Source organism: Coturnix japonica, chromosome 1 (assembly GCF_054131305.1).
Source record: "Coturnix japonica strain WE chromosome 1, WE-NBRP24, whole genome shotgun sequence".
Taxonomy (NCBI): Eukaryota; Metazoa; Chordata; class Aves; order Galliformes; family Phasianidae; genus Coturnix; species Coturnix japonica.
In genome coordinates, this window is record NC_140663.1 from 57404671 (window position 1) to 57421907 (window position 17237).

At 43.1% G+C, this 17237-nt stretch overlaps 1 protein-coding gene across 5 annotated transcripts in view; it reads right to left on the bottom strand.

The window, feature by feature from the left end:
- TMEM178B (transmembrane protein 178B) overlaps positions 1-17237 on the bottom strand; it is a 229771-nt gene that overhangs the window by 24439 nt on the left and 188095 nt on the right. For all 5 annotated transcript variants that reach the window (XR_014936326.1, XR_014936325.1, XM_085521471.1 and 2 more), the window contains exon 3: positions 15189-15326. Coding sequence is in view for 3 of the 5 variants with exons in the window: in XM_085521471.1 (XP_085377597.1) it covers positions 15189-15326 (138 nt within the window). In the remaining 2 variants the exon portion in view is untranslated. The remainder of the gene's footprint in view (positions 1-15188; positions 15327-17237) is intronic.

A 17237-nucleotide genomic window follows, 5' to 3' on the forward strand; every position in this document is an offset into this window, starting at 1 on the left:
TGTTTGTGTTCAGCCAACCAAGGAAGTTCTCACTTGCAGTTAATCTGGCTTCTCACCAGGGGGGTTACTGGTGAAAACTGGCTACTGTTACAACCTCATGACTGCTCAGTGCCTTTTCCTCATGAACTGGCAACCATAACAAAAAAGATCATCTTTCCAGATGTTACAGGTGTTGGCCATCATAGCAAAACAGTCACGGGTGGAAGGAATGATGAGGCAGAGTTTGCATTTGGACAGCCTCTGCTAGTGCAGGTCCGACACCTAGCTTCGATGCCAGAAGGAGGAAGGCTTCCACTCTTGACACAGCACTGCCTGCACTACGGACACAGCAACAGGATTGCAGCAACTCCTGAGCATCCCCAGCCCTAAGATTCTTTTTTGGTTTCCTGGTGGGTTCTTGCAGCCAGTGAGGTACTAACATGCCATATCCCCAGGCAGCAGCAGCAACGTAAACTTGTCTTTCTTTGTCAGAATCACTGCTCACAACTCTGGCCCAAGCAGTCGCGAAGGTTGGAGGGCTGAGGCTCGGCACTGGGGCTGTGGCAATGGCTTCTATATTGTGAATGACAGGAGGTAATAAGAGCTTACCAGGGATGTGCTGGTGAATGAGCTGGGCTTGGAAGATAAAGCCCATCTCCTCCAGCAGCTGGGGAGAGCAGAGCATGCTCGGTTCTTTGTGACGGGATTTATGCGCTATCATCCTAAGTGAAGCACTAATGAATGAGACAAGGCAACAAGAGCATTTTTGACAAAGGAAATTCACATGTCATTGCAAAATGCTACAGGCAGGTGAGGAATGAAATTCCAAGTAAGGCCGTGTCTGCACTACAGAAACCGCTGTTTGACATGCAGTCAAGCCTCCATCTTGACTCCTCATCAGACAAATACCTTCCTCCCTGGTTTTGACAATGCTTGTTCTGCTAACAGAGCACCTGAGCTATTAAATGCGTCATGGTTGGTGATCTTTTTCCTTATTATGGAGGAAGAATATAGAATGTATTGAATGTCACTTCTGGAGACTGGATATTTGTGTTGGGCAGATATGATTTTTTATTTTTATTTTTTTGCAATGGACGTCTACAACATGAAAGTCCTTTAATCTCCATCCTTTCATTGCCACAATCTGACAAATAACAAATGTTAGCTGTATCACCCTGTTCTCTTGTGCAAGACCTGATGGCGGATGCACAGGTTAGTGGCCACTGCCAAGCTCAGCCTGCTGTCAGCTGAGCCCGTGACTCCCAGCTGACTCTCCCATTTTGGGAGACACTCGGGGCAGAGGTTGGGCTCTGGCTCCCTGCCACTGGATGCGGCTGCTCATGGGACATTGCTTCTGCCATCTTCACTGCAGGGGCAGACATGGTCAGTAGAGTGATGGCTGGGAAAGGAAATATAATTACTGATCAAAACCTAATTCGGAGTGGATTGTGAGCAAGCGCCCTTTGCTGCAGCTGTTTTGAAAGCATGATCTTAGCAAACAGAGCTGTGGGGCCCTGCAAGGAATTTTATTTTTATTTGGTAATCATTCTTTTTCTTTCCGATCATCCTGGTCATGTGAGGAGCTGCATTGCTTCTGTTTGCAATTTTCAAACCTCACCTTCAGGGGAGAACAGAACTGCTTGTAAATTAATTGGCTATGCTGAAGTGATATAAATACAAGGGGGTTCAAATCATCTGTACCAAACACGTTTGAATTTTGCCTCTCACTAGTGTCCCCCAAACCATTTCAGGACCCATGTCCTTAAACCACAGACCACAGGTCTGCTTCCACAGCAAGAAAGCTTGAGTGGCTTTGCAGGGTGTGTCTTTCTTAGCCATATTGCAAATGAAAATAAGCCTGCCAAAACACTGCTTCCCATACTAGTTGTGTCCCTGGGGGATGGGTTGTGCCATGGGACCTTGGCATCAAACAGAACCCAATAGCAGGGGCTACATCTGAAGCCCCCTGCCCCAAGCACTGGGGATGATACCTGACTATAGTCATGTCCACTCCTTCAGTTGGCAGGTGTTCTGCACCATGATGGTGATCATAAGGGCACTCCTAATCTTTAAACTACCATCAGAGGCTGTTTCAGGTAACTGCTTCTCTTGGCTTGGTAACAAACTGGGTCATTTCAATGGTCACTATGGTTTCATTATCTGGAGGGTGAAGAATTTAAATCATCAGAATGCAAGTACACTTCAGTACATCTTCTGGGGAAGGAAGGAAGGGAAGAATGGAGGAAGGGAGGGAGGAAGAGAGGGATGAAGGGAAGGGAAGGGAAGAGAGGGATGAAGGGAAGGGAAGGGAAGGGAACTGTTTCCTAGATCTCCTCACCTTCAGGATACATCACCAATGTGAAGTCAAGTGAGACTCAAAAAGCCAGTAACATAAATGATTCCTGCCCCAAGCCCACCTTTGAGACCCCTGTCTCTGTGGCAGCAGAAATCATTTTTCTTATTAATGAGAAATAATTTCTTCTGTGTCTGGCTGGGAGACACACATTCTCTCCCTTTCCCAGCAGCAGGCAGAAATGATTCACCTCATGAGCTAACAGAGCTGTCTGATGTACAAAGTAAACAATCCAAGAAAAAAAAAAACAAAAACCAAAAAAACCCAAAAGCCCAACCCAAAATGGATTCCTTTCCCCTTCTGTTTTTTTGCAGTGACAGAAATGTCAATTATAATTTATAAACACTAGTCGATATAAAGGGAAACACAAGGGTATGGATTTTTGGATGCCCCTGAAACCAAGTGATTCTCAAATATATGCGAGTCTCCTCCATTTCTCTTGGCTGCTGTTGGTGGCAATGTCTGGCTACTAATGTCTGTGGAAGGAGCGCTGTTTATTTAATTATCATCACTTCTTTATTGTAGGGTTATAAGGAAAAAAAAATCTCACAAGTGAAACAACGCAATTTTCAGTTTCCCCGTACCCTGCTAGTTTTATTGTTTTCAAGGTACATGAAACAAACAAATAAAATGGGGTCTAATCCTAAAGTGGAGTGTGTACCATTAGCTATTTAAATTATATCACAATCAAATGAAATTATTAAAGAATAAACTGAATTCCCTCCCAGCACAGGGATGACAAAAGCCTTTTGGAGGGAGCAGCTTTGCAGTAAACTCCTTCTGTGCACGGATTAAACGCCTCAGCAGCACACAGCTCTTGAGAACACTTTATTGCTCTGCGCATACATGCATAGAATATAAATTATTGCTTAATTATGTACTGTTCCAGCAGAAGCAGCTTGCAGCATCACCGGTAGGTTGCAGAATAGCAAGGGGCTTACTGGGAAATTGCCCTTATAAAAAAGCTGAGATGGAAGCCAAAGACTGACTGGGTGATGGAAATTCAGTGCCGTGTCCTTATGAGACCATAAACCCACCTTGGTTGGCACCTAATACATTTTTATTTTATGTTAAGATCTAGAGTAAAATGCAGGGTCTGTAGAAGGGCTGTGATATTGCATTATAGCCACTGTGAGAATGCTGTTTGCATTTGGCCTTTGGCCTCCTGCTTCAAAACGTACCCGCAGCACCTGTGCCCCACATGTGAGAGATGAGTGTCTGCTGCCAGTGGGTTCGGCAGCAGTCTCTGTCTATTGGATTGATGCTGCACAAGCTGTAATGCATTCTGGCATCAGAGGACTACGTATTCTCCATCAGGACTGCATACACTCAGTGGGCATGACCCTTAGGTTTGTGTAAGTCAAAGTAGAATATGGAAAGACATTACAGCAGTTGAAGGCTGAGCTTCAGCTAACAATGTTGCTCCAAAAGTCAGTCTATACTTTGCATGCTGCACACCCCTCAGATTTGCTCATACCAAACAGCGCACGGCACTGCACCAGGAGTGGATGCCCACGCTGGGTGCCACTTCACTCAGCAACAGCCAGGACAGAGCAAGTACCCTCTAAAGTTCTGAGCCAGTATGTAAGGCAAAAGCAACACCATGTAGCTCACAGCACATTGTTTTGATAAAATGTACTAGGGGAAAAGAGAGGAGCTGATCAAAGCCCGAGCTGAACAACCCTCTAATTACTTTAGCCATGGCGATGCCTACGACCCACCTGAGCCAACCTAGCAATAATAAAGTGACTTGAAAGTAGCCATTAAGCAAACATAATGGCTTGTGAACTTGCAGCCACAACAAAGGAGGCAGCAAAAACTGTGCCAGCTTTAGCAGTGGGATGTTATTCAGAGCAGTGGGATGTTATACAGTATTTTACTGGTGGCAGAAGAGAGAGAAAAGGCTTTCTTAATGTCAAAATAATGAAACATCCTAACCAAAGGTTAGTGAAGTTATTACATTCCTTGTCTAGCAAGCACCACGCTTGGTGACAGGTAGAAACTGCCAGTGGGTTTGTTGCATCCCCTGCTGTATGCACATCCCAGGACTGCCCGGGAAGAGATGCTTTGTCATGCTCTGAGGCTGAAAGAGGCTAAAGTCTGAGCCAATTCATGTGAATCCTCTGTATCTCAGATAGGCCTGATGATTAGTATTGAACTGTATGGCAGGGAGGTGCTTCCCAGCCTCAGCCTTTGTCAGAGCTGAAGAGAAATCTGTAAGGTCAGGGTTGGGCTTGCTTCATCACAGGGCATCTTCCATAGCACAGGGAATCCATGCACTGCTTTGCATCTGGTCTTTCAGCAGTCAGGTCATCCTGCTTCTCTCCAAGGACAGTCTTTTTTCCTCCAGTCAGAAATGAACATCTCTCAGAAAGCTTTGCTTGGCAAAACCTTTCTTATGTAGGAAATTTTAAACAGCTTGAAAGCCTTTGGAATTATTTTTCGCAGCTGAGGGACACAACCACTGAGATATAATAGCCCCAAATCAAAATATGATGCAATTTTATCTTGCAACGGCCAAGAGCACCAAGCACAGGCCAGCCTTATGAAGCTCAGATAATTTACATGAATGTTCTCAAATAACAAAACTACTCTGACCCCCTCTGTGCTTCCTTGAAGGATCCCAGGGCATGGAAGATGCTGAAATCTTCTTTCCCATTGCAGCCTCTAAAGTACACACAGATGCACACAGGTGACTCCCCTCTGTTATCACTGAAAAGCCAGGGCAGTGCACATGGGCTGGAAAAGAAGGCAGCTCTGCTCATTGAGTTTCTGCCTGATCTGACCGCTTGTCTGTGAAATTTCCAGCAGCCAGATGAACTTCTCTGTCCAGGCAGATTAGACCAAGTGAGCGTAGCAGTGATTTGTCCAAGGGGAGTGTTGTTTTTCCAAGTTGACAAACCAAAGAGCCAATGAGATTTGCTACATAAACAAATTCACTCACCTCTCTCTCTGCAAAGAATTCTTCCTGGCCAGCATATCCTGCCAGCATTGCTCTTCCTTCTGTTGCCTACATGGTTCTCCTTTCCTCTTTGATGCCAGGCATGCAGAAAAACTCGGTAGGTATTTTAAAAAGAAACAAAAAACAACCCCATGATAAATGCCAGTTTTGTTTTCATTGCTTTTCTTTGGCCTTGAAACATTATGCTGTTGGAATTCAGAAGCCAGCAGCAGATCAAAGACGTGGTGATGCTATTAAGAGGTAAAGAACAACCACAGCATTTTAAAACAACACATAACTTGTTTTCTAGGACTGGGTGGGTGGGAATGTCTTTTGTATTCCTATCGGTTCCGTCTTCCCTCCTTTATTTCTGCTTTAATTCACCTTCTGTCAGCTTCCCCAAAGACCTCCTGACATCCCTGAGAAGCAAACCAGATTGCAAGCCCTTAAGAACCATCCTAGGCTTTTTGTTCCCATAACTCTAGATGGTACAGACTCTTCTATCAGTAGCTCCTGTCCTGGTGAGTGAGAAATTACAAGTCAGCAGAGATGACTTTCAAAACGATGAAAACAGGAAGGGGAATTGTTCTCTTTGCTGAATAGCCCGAGTGAGCTGACTCCTCGCTTTACTGCCCACCAGGTTCAGGGAGGCTGAACAATTTGAAGTAAGAGTGAAAAAACAATGAGTTTATAGGTGTGCACACACTGCTTGCCCTGCCTTCTGATCCGGATTATCAGATCTCTGCACCTCATCACTAAGCCTTTCCCCTCCTTCTCCTAAATGCCAGTGTACTTCTGTACAAAGTTGCCAGAATTGCTTGTGCTGCTATTTCCTTCCTGTGGTGTGAGTGTGCATCCAGGAGAATCAGAAATGAGCCACAGGAAAAAACCACGGCGTACTCAAAGGCTGATCTTGAAATCAGATGGTAATGTTTCCACAGAGATCAAATGCTAAGGAGCTGACAATGAATTCTCTAGTCATGCCATTCTTTCCAGGAAAAAAAACCCACAAACAAAAGAAACAACAGCACAACAAATCTCAACACCTCTGAGTGACTATTCCCTGCAGCACAGCACAAAAAACACATAACAAGACCCATTTCTATCTCCCACTTCACATCCATCCTCTTATAGAGGTGTTAAGCCTTAGGTCTCTGTTTGCCAGATCTGTTGATATCGACTTAAAGAATCAGCTTAATTCCTCAGGTATTATGAAATATAACAACTAATGAAAATAGCAAGCTTCTGTGAGAAGAAGGACATATCCCTGCTTTTGAACTTCTGTTGTAGGAAATGCAAAGATGTGTATAATTCCCCTTGAGGAGTCTTACAACAAGAAAATACAAAAGAACATTTCAGTGGAAGCTATGCAGTGGCATACAGAGAAGTCCATACAGTGAAAGCAGACAATCTTTCATGTTTCTCAAGAGCTTCCTTTTTCAATTTTCAAAATAAATAAGTAATATAGTATAGGTACAATAAATAAAATAAAGACGTGTTCTCATTACACAATAGAGGGCTGCTGGAAGCTATCCTAACTCTTCTATACATGATACACGAACCTTATCCCATCTTCTCATGCAGTTACCTGAACAGCTCTTTTCTATCTTGGAAACAGTGAACGAGCCGCCTTGACCTCATGGTAAACTACCAAAACATAGCAAGAGGGGCGTATGTTTACATGGATTATTTCCTAAAAGTTTATTTTTGAACTGAAAATATGTCATTAAATTACATTCAAAAGGGAAATTATATTCATTTCTAAAAGGCACTTACCAATAGTTAACCAGTGAAAAGTTCACACTCAGTCCCACCCACGCAGGAGGACTGGACACATATCCATATATATCCATATATCTACATATCAATATATATACAGATGTGTATCCATCAGTGCCCAGCTTTCAAAATACATAAGAAAAGCATAACAACAGAAGGACAACTCTTCAGGCCCAAGAAACATGACCTACGATGGAACCAGGGACTATGACTAGCTATCCTGCCCATGAGGGATACTACGTGCTGTGCAGAGGAGAGCTGCTTGAAGAGAGGGACTGACAGATCCTGAAAGTGAGGAGAAAAGGGCATTTTTAATAACAGACTAACTTGTATTATCTCAGTATGCAGATGCTCTGCGTTGATACATTACTACCTGAGGGGGCACTCAGGCACCAAGTCCGCATGGCTCCTGCAGGCTCTGGGTCTCATCAGAGGTCCACAAAGACCTCTGCTGTCTCTTCCTCTGCCTTCCTCAATGCCCTGCTAATGTGTTTGACGGGTCTAAAAAACATTTAAACATTTAAAACCTATTAACGGTGCACATTAACACAAGTCCATTCCAGTTCAAGGCATTTAAACCCTTTAAACATAATGCACAATTTAACCAAAAACATAGGTAGGAGCAGAAGTGTGGGTTTGGTGTGGGAGGCATGGCAGAGGGACACTGACCATGTCTCTCTGAGGCTTGGTTCAAAGGTTCACATCCAGTTTATGGCCTCCCCTGATACAAATCAGCCTTTGTCTCCATCTGGAGGCTGATCCACATAAATAAGTTCATAGGCCACTCTGAAAGGAGTTTCTCTGAATTCATAACTTTCTCTGCAGTCATCATTAATTTAGCATCTTCCACAGGATTAGAATGTGATTGGCAGCTCACTTTTTCCAGCATTCCAACTTCTTTTGAATTATAAATACTTTTTCATTTGGCAAAAGCTGTTACGCCTCAGCAATGACGATATTTACACCAATCTTCACTGCTCAGACTCCAGCCACTTTTTGTACACCTCTGTTTTAGTAAAGACTGCATGGTGTTGCTTAAGCTCTACATGCAAGCAGATGTTCACACATGTACGCATTCGCACTTATATTTCCATGAAGGAAAAAAAAAGGGATTATACATGAATTTTATAAAGCTACTGCTTTGGGGGAAGAAGCACAGCTTTCAGTGAAAAAAATGGTATGGAAGAAGAAAAAAAAGACAGATCACAGGTTGCCCAAGCAGGCTGTGGATGCCCCATCACTGGAGGCATTCCAAGGCCAGGCCGAACATGGCTCTGGGCAGCCTGGTCCTTTCCCACCCAGGTCATCCTATGATCACAAAAAAAGTCTTCAGTCTTCAGTGTTGTGCGTTGATCACATCACCACGAGCGCTCATCCTAAAGAACGTGGGAAGACCGTGATCATCAGTGGGAAACAGACACCCCAGGCTCCCTGCTGGACTCACTGCCTCTCCAGATGGAGTCCAAAGAACACCTCTGGATTTCTCTTTCTGTTTGCCTCCCTCCCTGCCTCCTCTTGGCAGCTGCTCTGAAGGTAACTGCCTAGGAAACGTCAATCACAGAGCTTTGCCTCACGCTCGCTGTATTAAATTGTTACATTTTTGTTTCTTAAATTATTCAGCAGCGGAATGATTATTTTCAGATGGCAGGACCACGGTTATGTAGAATAAACACTCTTATTTTCTGCCACTCCGTGCTATTTTCAAAGTACAGTGAGTTAAATTTGGGACGCAAATGACTCAACAGCTGGTAGCAATCCATGGCTGCAAAAACACAGATGCCTCCGTTGTCATCACCTAACACATGTAGAGCGAGGCAGAGGAAGCACAGTGCACAGGACTGGGATTTTAAAGACAGGGCACTGCACAGAGAGCAAAAGGGTGCAGATGCGTGTAGCACATCTGCACTGCCAAGCGTGGGTACAGGGCTGATCAAGCATTTTGTTGGCAGGACTTACGCCTGCGCTGAGGGAAGGACTATTTGGGGAACATTTCAGAGGATAGATGAGGATGAGGATTTGGAAAAGGTTGTTTCTCCCTGGAAAAATATCTAAAAGCTTGCTGGGAAAAATGTGCTTATGCATTTTTGTAAGTGAGTTGTTCATTTCTTTAATAAACTTGTTTTCTTGCGTGCCTGAAATACAGCATTAAATTGTGCCAGCACACCTGCATAACTTTATTTCTTCTTCCTTCTCACACATCTTCCCTGCCTGCTTATCTCTGCCACAGAAGCCAGCACTGCAAAGAATAAGTTTTCACCTATGCCGTGAGGAAAGGTTGGAAGCTGTTGCAACTCTAACCTAAGACTTGTGAGGTGGAACTGCTGCAAAGGGCAATCTGTCAGCAGAAGCCTTGGGTGGGTCAAAAGGAACCCAGATAAGCAGCAGAAATGGAGCTGGCAAACAGTGCTAGAATCCCCCAGATGCTCATGTTTCCCTGGTGGGGCAGAGGAGGCAAGGCCTTCATAGCATAAAGTGCTCAGATGGAAAATCAGAGAGGAAAAACTCCATAGAGTTGCTTTATACAGCAGGACAGAACAGGAAGGCTGTCAGGTCTTTAGGTGCCAGTAAAAAAGGGGGATTGCAGGCTCCCAGGTGGTGCCTCAAGCCCAGCATCTCACTCAAAGATGTCACTAGGCAAAGGTGAGATATGAGATACAGCGTGAGACTACAGATCATTTTATCACTGCATGGTGAAGCTCCATCACACGAATAAGGGCATTTAGCAGCTGGAATAATTTCCAAATAGACTAATTAGAGCCTGAATTATTAATGGTAAAATTTGTAATTGGCTCAAAGCAAGGTTACAGCAAGAAACATACTTGACTTTGCAAAGAATAATGAAAATCTGCAAGGGTGGTAAAATGGTATGCTTCTCTGAGGGAACTGTTAGCAAGAGGGGAAAAACCCTGAAATGATCATAAAGTGCATGTCACAGGACAAAACAGGCAGAGCAGATGAAGGAGTAAAAGGAACGGGCAGAAGAGTAAACAAGCGCAGAGATGATTTATTGCATTTATTTGCAGTAAATTTGGAACAAAATAAGACAACTCAGAAGTCTTTCCCTGAAGGGCTGCCTTGTTAGGCATGCAGTAAAAATCCTAACAGTTTCACTGGAATGTGTTCTCAATACAAATTACAGACTTACAAAAGGAAAACACACGAATATGCAGCTGAAGGACAGAGCTCTGATAAGGCTGATAAAACGTCGTTCTTTGTGGCTCTTTAATACATTTACAAAGGCAAGCGATGCAGCTCTTGCCAGGGATATAATTTGGTCAGGGATAATTTTATGCTGAAGCAAGTACTGGAAAAAGATATTAGAAGTGCCTTTTTTTTTTTAAATTTCCAGCTGGGACTGGGGACAGCAGCTCATTGGGGAGGTGCACCAGATTGAGCAGGGGAGGGTGCAGCCCCTCTGAGATGCTGGAGGGTGCCCCCATGGGGCTGCCCTGCCAGCCCACTTCCCCTGTGGTAGGCACTGGGGAAGAGGAAAAGGGTCCTGGAACATTTGGGTATGAAATCAGCCCCGCTCTCAAAACTAGAAATAAAGAAACTTACACACTAGTGCAGAACAGCTGGCTAAAATGAAATGGACACCGAAACAAAAAGATCCTATACGTGAATGTGCTGGAGGATGGAGGAAAGGTCCATAACTAGCCAGCCATATAGCCCGTGTGCCTAATATGATACAGGAAATATTCTTAAATAACTTGAAGTACTGGAAGGAGAGATGCACTGAAGGTGTGGAAATTTGCCTCTATAGGGTTACCAGTGGGCCAGTTCACAGCATTTCAACTCTTTGGGGCTGGAAGAGAAAGACACTTGACCTTGACTTGCCAACAATGTTGTCTGCTATTGGGGGAGGAAAGACACCAACCAAATGGAGTGACGGGTTTGCCGGGGTAAGCAAAGACAAGGATTTGGATGCATTCAGAAGAACTTTTCCAAGCCCGAAACCATGAAAACTGCTACATGGGAATTGATGAAGAAGTCAGACACAGGCTTCAAAAAGCAAAGGTGTCGTTTCAGTGCAACTAAACACACTTTGGTCAAAGCAGAATATATAAAATGCCCCAAATACGTGCATTTCTTTCAGTAGATGTCTAACTGAACTCCTTTTAGACTATCCCTAAATACTTGATATTCATGAAAGCATCAAGTTTGCCACAGGACCATGACATTTCAAAGCAGTGTTACAGATGCCTCTAAGGTTTCAGTGACTATTATAAAATTGGAAAATTACTGGAGGATGTGCCCAGCATAGAGCTTTTACTGGTGCACAGATTTTCAATAATTTGCATGTAGAGAACAAGCAAGAAGCTGCAAGAGGATGTGCTTGGAGTGAGATATAATTTGAGTGTGACCCACTTCTGTAATAGAATTAAACAGCGTCAAGTAGGATGCGTAAAATGAACAAATCTCTTAGAAGAGCATGGTTCCAAATGGAGAAACTCCAGAAGAGAAACTTTTGCAGGATAAAATCATACTGGCAATACTGAAATGAAGCTCCAGTCCAGGGTACGGGGCACTATGCGGTAGTATCATTGTGTAATATGAGGTCAGAAATACTCCATGTAACCTGCAGTGTCCATATGGCTTTGTGCAAGATGAGGGCTAAAAAAAAATATATCAACTGTGGCCAGGTGAATGTTGTCATTCAGGATAAGAAATCCAAGTGCAAATCCTATGGTAAGTACAGAAAATTATGCAAAAGAACTTCAGAAGCTGTAAGAGATGTGCACTGTTGATACAGATACATTTGGACTAAAAAGGAAAGATGAATTATTAATAATTTAAACTTGTTACAAAACATGCTGAATAACAGTGTAAAATACACTCTAAATCGCAGTTCGCATGTCCTGGATTCCAGATGAGCTAATACCAGATAACAGCCTTGCATTTCACAAATGACTTATTCCAGCAATTTGCTTGAGAAATTACTTCAAGCATGGTAAAGCAAGTCCTTATTAAGCACTGCCACATGGGCTAGCAAGAAGGCCATTCAGTAAATACATTAAAGAACCAGAGGTCCAGGAAACCGTGTCTGGTCTTGCAAGATTACCACAGCACATTTCTCAGGGCTCCACTGAGATTTCCTGTTCAAAACCCATAGACAACTTAAGCAAGTAATATTTAACCTTGAAATTGTTACAGAAGAGCTGTTTATCTACAAAGTAATGCAAGACAAATGCTACAAACATAGCCTAAACAAGCAGCATTGCAAATGGAAGGGAAAGACAGATTTTGGGCTGGTTATAAAGCTACCAACATAACACAGGATCCTGTTATCTGCAATGTAGTTGGGCACTAGAAGCCTCCCAAGGCATTTTTCCCTTTTTAACCAGAAGAAAACTAACCAGAACTAAGAGGCATTTTGAAGACTGATGGGGTGACATCTTGACAGCATTTATGTCAAGACAGAAGTAACAGCTTCATCTTCACAGAGTGTTGGACAACAAAATGTACAATCTAGATTCATTGGCTGTAGAAAGAATGCCTACCTAACTTGTGACACAGCAGGAAAACACTGATAGCTACTGACTAACAGATTAGATAGCTTTAATTATGTATGCTCGTAACTGAATGCTTTATTTTGTAGATGTTACTTCATGCACATTTGCTGTTAAAAGAAATCAGGAAAGGGGTAGCAGTTGCCACGGACTTGTGCAACAAAGAGAATAGCAACCCTTTGAAACTTTGATTCACGTGCCTATGCTGGAGCAGAAAACACGTTTGATCTCCTCCCAACACATCTTTATTAAAAATATCACACATCTTGACAGAATTTGGCAGATAAAATAATCTGGTGCCTCTCGTTTCAATTAGTTTCAGCTTCCAACTGCTGGATCTTGTTATTATTTTATCTACTCAGTCAAAGAGCATGCTACTATCAGATGGTTTCTCCTTGCGCAGGTATTTCCACACTGTCTTCAAGTCAATTATAAACCTTCTGTTAAACACTTTCAAGCAATTGGCTTTTGTGGCACACTGTGTTTTTCTTGTTTTCCAGACCTGCAGTCATTCCTATAGCTCTTCTGCAAATCTCTTCTATCTTTTCCACATCCTTTTTATCAAGGATACAGGTTTAGGATATCCAGAAATAGTTGTGCTTTCCCCAGAGATAATCCTACCTTACGCTCTTATTGCATGTTCCCATCAAAACAACTACAGGATGAACTGGCACATGTAGCAAGTGCACTGCACTGAATGCTCCCGGGCAGCTGGATGATCCCAGAAACCATGATTCCAGACACCTTCTCAGAGCTGTTGCTTTCCGAGAGGCAGCCTTGTGTTCTGCAAAGCTGACTGATGCTTCTGTTCCCAGTTGTGTGACCTTGAATCTGTCTCCACTGAAACACGTATAGTTTGAGCATACCAAACAACGGTTATTTTTGTAAGTTGTGAGTGACCCATCTCATTATGTGCTGTTACACTCAGTCTTGTTTCACCTGAAAGCTTTCACCAGCTTCCAAAAGAAGCTTTTTTTTTCTTTTGCTAGAAACTCCCCATATTTATCGTTAATTTTCAATTACTAAATAAGACTTAACTAGTTTCTAAAAAAAAATTTGCTTGTATTTATTTACTATGTTCCAAACACTTTAACCAGATGCCATGCTGTAGTAAGTTAAATATCACACAGATATCTGAGCATGATGTAACAACATAGCCCCTGTGCAAATTAAGATTTTAATTACATAAGAAATACTAAGCTAATTTGGCAGACCCACTGCCCATAATGTGCTGAACACCCACAACAAACCACTTACTGGCATCCACATACAGACCACTGTGTGTTTGCAAAGGGTACTAGCAGACTTTGATGTGTTTGTGGGCACCGAGACAGCCAGCATCTATCTATTTCACCAATAGCACCAGAACATAAATGCTTGTTATCTGAGCACTTAGCTCCTCTTCTAGGACTACCCATACTTACCTGTGTTTCACACTCTTAGCTGCTCCACACCGCAGTAAGGGTGAACAAATGGTCAAATGCATTGAAATGGTGATCCGCTCAGTGGGCAAGGACCCAGACAAGCAAAAAGCACCAGCAGAAAAAAAGAATGGAGAACAGAAGTAATGCTATTCAGCTGTAGATGTTCAGCCAGCACTGACTTAACTCTCACATCCTTCGTTTAAAGTAATTGTGTGCTATGAAGCCTGCTGGTGGCAGAAAGTTGGATGGCATCTGTAGTAAGGAAGGCTGGAATGTTACACAGAAAATATTGGGTAACCTTGAGGGCTACTGTGGTTGAAATGGGAAGAAGTGCAAAAGCACAGAGTGCCAGGGCATATATCTAGGGACTAATAAAGAGAAACTCTGCTGTAAATTGGGAGCTCATCAGTAGAAAATCACAGAGGAGGAAGGACTGGATGTATTATCTAACTGATGGGTGGCTGTGGGTCTCTCGTGTGATGCAGCATGAAAAAGGCAAATACAATTATAAAGTACTTCAGGCAAGGATTTCCAGCAGGGCATTGGAACCTTCACGCCACTATATGAGGCACTGATCAGACCTTGTTTGGGAGTGACCCTTCTCATCTATATTTGAGAGAGGCATGTACAGACAAGAACTGGTGACAGAAAAGGCTGCTGGATTGATAACTGGTCATACAGAGGGAAATCTGCAAGAGTAGGAAACTTATATTTAGAGAAAGAAAGGTCAGAAGATGCCATTGCCCTTCATAAGCATCAGAGAACTTAAACCAAAGGTTGCATTTGAAACAAGGAACAACTGACCAGGCATAAACACAGGTTAAAACGCTGAGCACAGATTCCAGCTATCAAAGCAAAGTCTCCCACAGCAAAATAGATCAGTAGAGGAAATAGCATGTGCCTCATCTTCAGAGTTTTATTATTAAATTTATTAATATTAGAGAGCCGAAGGGATAGGAGATTCTGACAGCATTACTTGTATCAATAGTGGTCTGGTCTAAGCAACCCTGAAAGGCCCTTCCCAGTTTGACTTACGGAATATGCAGCCATTGTTGGGCTATTCATAATATACAGCAGAAGGAACTCAGAATGAAATGAAGTCCAGATAACTTAAAACAATTCTGAAAACATGTTTTTAGTGACACAGAAAGGGGGGAACATATGATAGCAATATTTGTCTTCTCAGACACCAAAATCCTTACCTCCCATGAGGAAGAGAAGCCCCGCCACATATTGCATAAGGCCTCGATCCCAACAGCACCCCAGCACCCCGATAATCCATCCGAAGAGGATGATGGCCACAGCCATGCCCATGAAGCCAGCTGTCATCCTGCGCAGATCTGCAGTGGGGAAAACAGAAAAACAGCACGCCTGAGAATGGAGCTTTGTAATGAATGATCCTTCCGCAGGTCTTAATGGTCTTAATCCAAAATGCTACTAAAATGCCGGGTGTTTAATGTGTGTGTTGGCACAGGAGGGTTTGCATAAGGAATGCCCAAAGGGAGAATAACCCACAGATTAAGCCACTAGCTTGGGCTGGGGAGAGGGAGCAGTTGACCACACAGACAATACTAAGGGTTTACCCTAGTTCTGATTCCCTGTGTGATTTTGGGATAGAGACTGTGCTCCTCTGGGATGCAGTTTCCCATGTGTAGGATGGGGCTTATCTCCCTGCCGCCTAGCAGTGCTGTCTGTGAATCTTGGGACCCTCGAGATGGTGAGACACAAAATGCTCTGCTGTCAGAGACAAGAAGTTCTCTTCAGACACACAGCTGGGGCACAGGGCACTTTATTGCCCTCTCTTGTATCTAGATGATGACCTTGTCAGATGATTTTTGGTGAGGACATTCTTGACTGCTGAAGGAACACAGAGCGTAGGAAGAGAGCAGGAGACTAAAGTGGAGCATTTTGTGCTCTGAAATTGTGGACAAAGTACCACATAAGATACAACTGCATAGGGTTAACCTGTATTTATTTCAGAAGTAGGAAAAGGTCTTCAAGTTCTAATGCAAGAAACCCTTAAATTAAGCCCTTGCTACATCCTATATTTGCCTTCTGCAAACAAGGATGGAACTAGAGGGATCCCTTGTTCTACACGTGCTGGAAAAAAATCTTCACAGCTGCTTTTGATGTGAAATCTGAGCAGGGAGACCACCTGGCAAAAATAGAATGGCCTATGAGAGCTGACAAGCATCTTTACATCCTCAAATAATGGAACAGATGGGAACATCTTCACTAACATTTGTCTGCTCCCTGTCCTTCCTCATGCATGCACAAAGTTGAAGCACTGATATGTTACGAGTATATGTGAAGGGAAAATTCCAGCCAAGTCAGCCCTCCAACATTTGTTTCCTTCTTAAAGCAAATTTTACTTGCATAGCCATGATTTCACTTGCTTTCAAGAAACAAAATGCTTATGACCTAGGGAGGTGGGATTGAAAACCATGAATCAGCCACCAGTCTCTATGACAGCTTCTCTCCTTGGCTGGTATTTCCCCGTTTCTCCGTTTCTGTTTCTTTTTGCCCTTTTTTGACAGTGGATGAAAAGGACCTCAGATACCAGCAGTGCAGGGTCAGTGAAATTTATGAACAGAAACAAATTATCATCATCAGAGATTAAAAACAAACTCCTGATCCAAAGTTTAGAGACTCTGCAAGGTCTGTAGGTGTGTTGAAACAGAATGATGTGATTCAGGGAAAAATCAGGGCTGTGTTCATTGTAGTGATTCTTACAGAAGATGGAGTAGCAGAACACAACCCTTCCCTTGAAATTATAATGAGTTCTTGTAGATTATCACTGATTTCTCCAAGGACTCTCTCTGACAACACAGAGATTACCAGGCCTTCAGCCCAGCAGCGTCCAATGCCCTTATGTATATATCTTAAAAGTCATTCTTTCATCTCAGGTTTTGTGACCAACTCACCAAAATTAAGCAGAAACTCGTCACAAAACATTTGAATATGTTCTAGGTGGTCAGACACAGAAAAACACCCACAACTATTTCCTACAGAAACTCCTACTTCCCACAGGCAGTGCTGGTCCCTTTTTTGGGGGGAATTTCTCAGAAGGGTTCCAAAGGCAGTAAATGTTAGTAAGCATTTCTGCTGGCAGAGGATCTTCATGCTCTGTAGTCTGTGAAAGCCTGGGCTCAATTTGAAAGGAAGATAAAAACTTAAAATGTTTACTGTTTCTATGCCATCTTCAATAACAACAAAACACATCTCAGAGCTGCTGCACAGCTGTCTTTGTC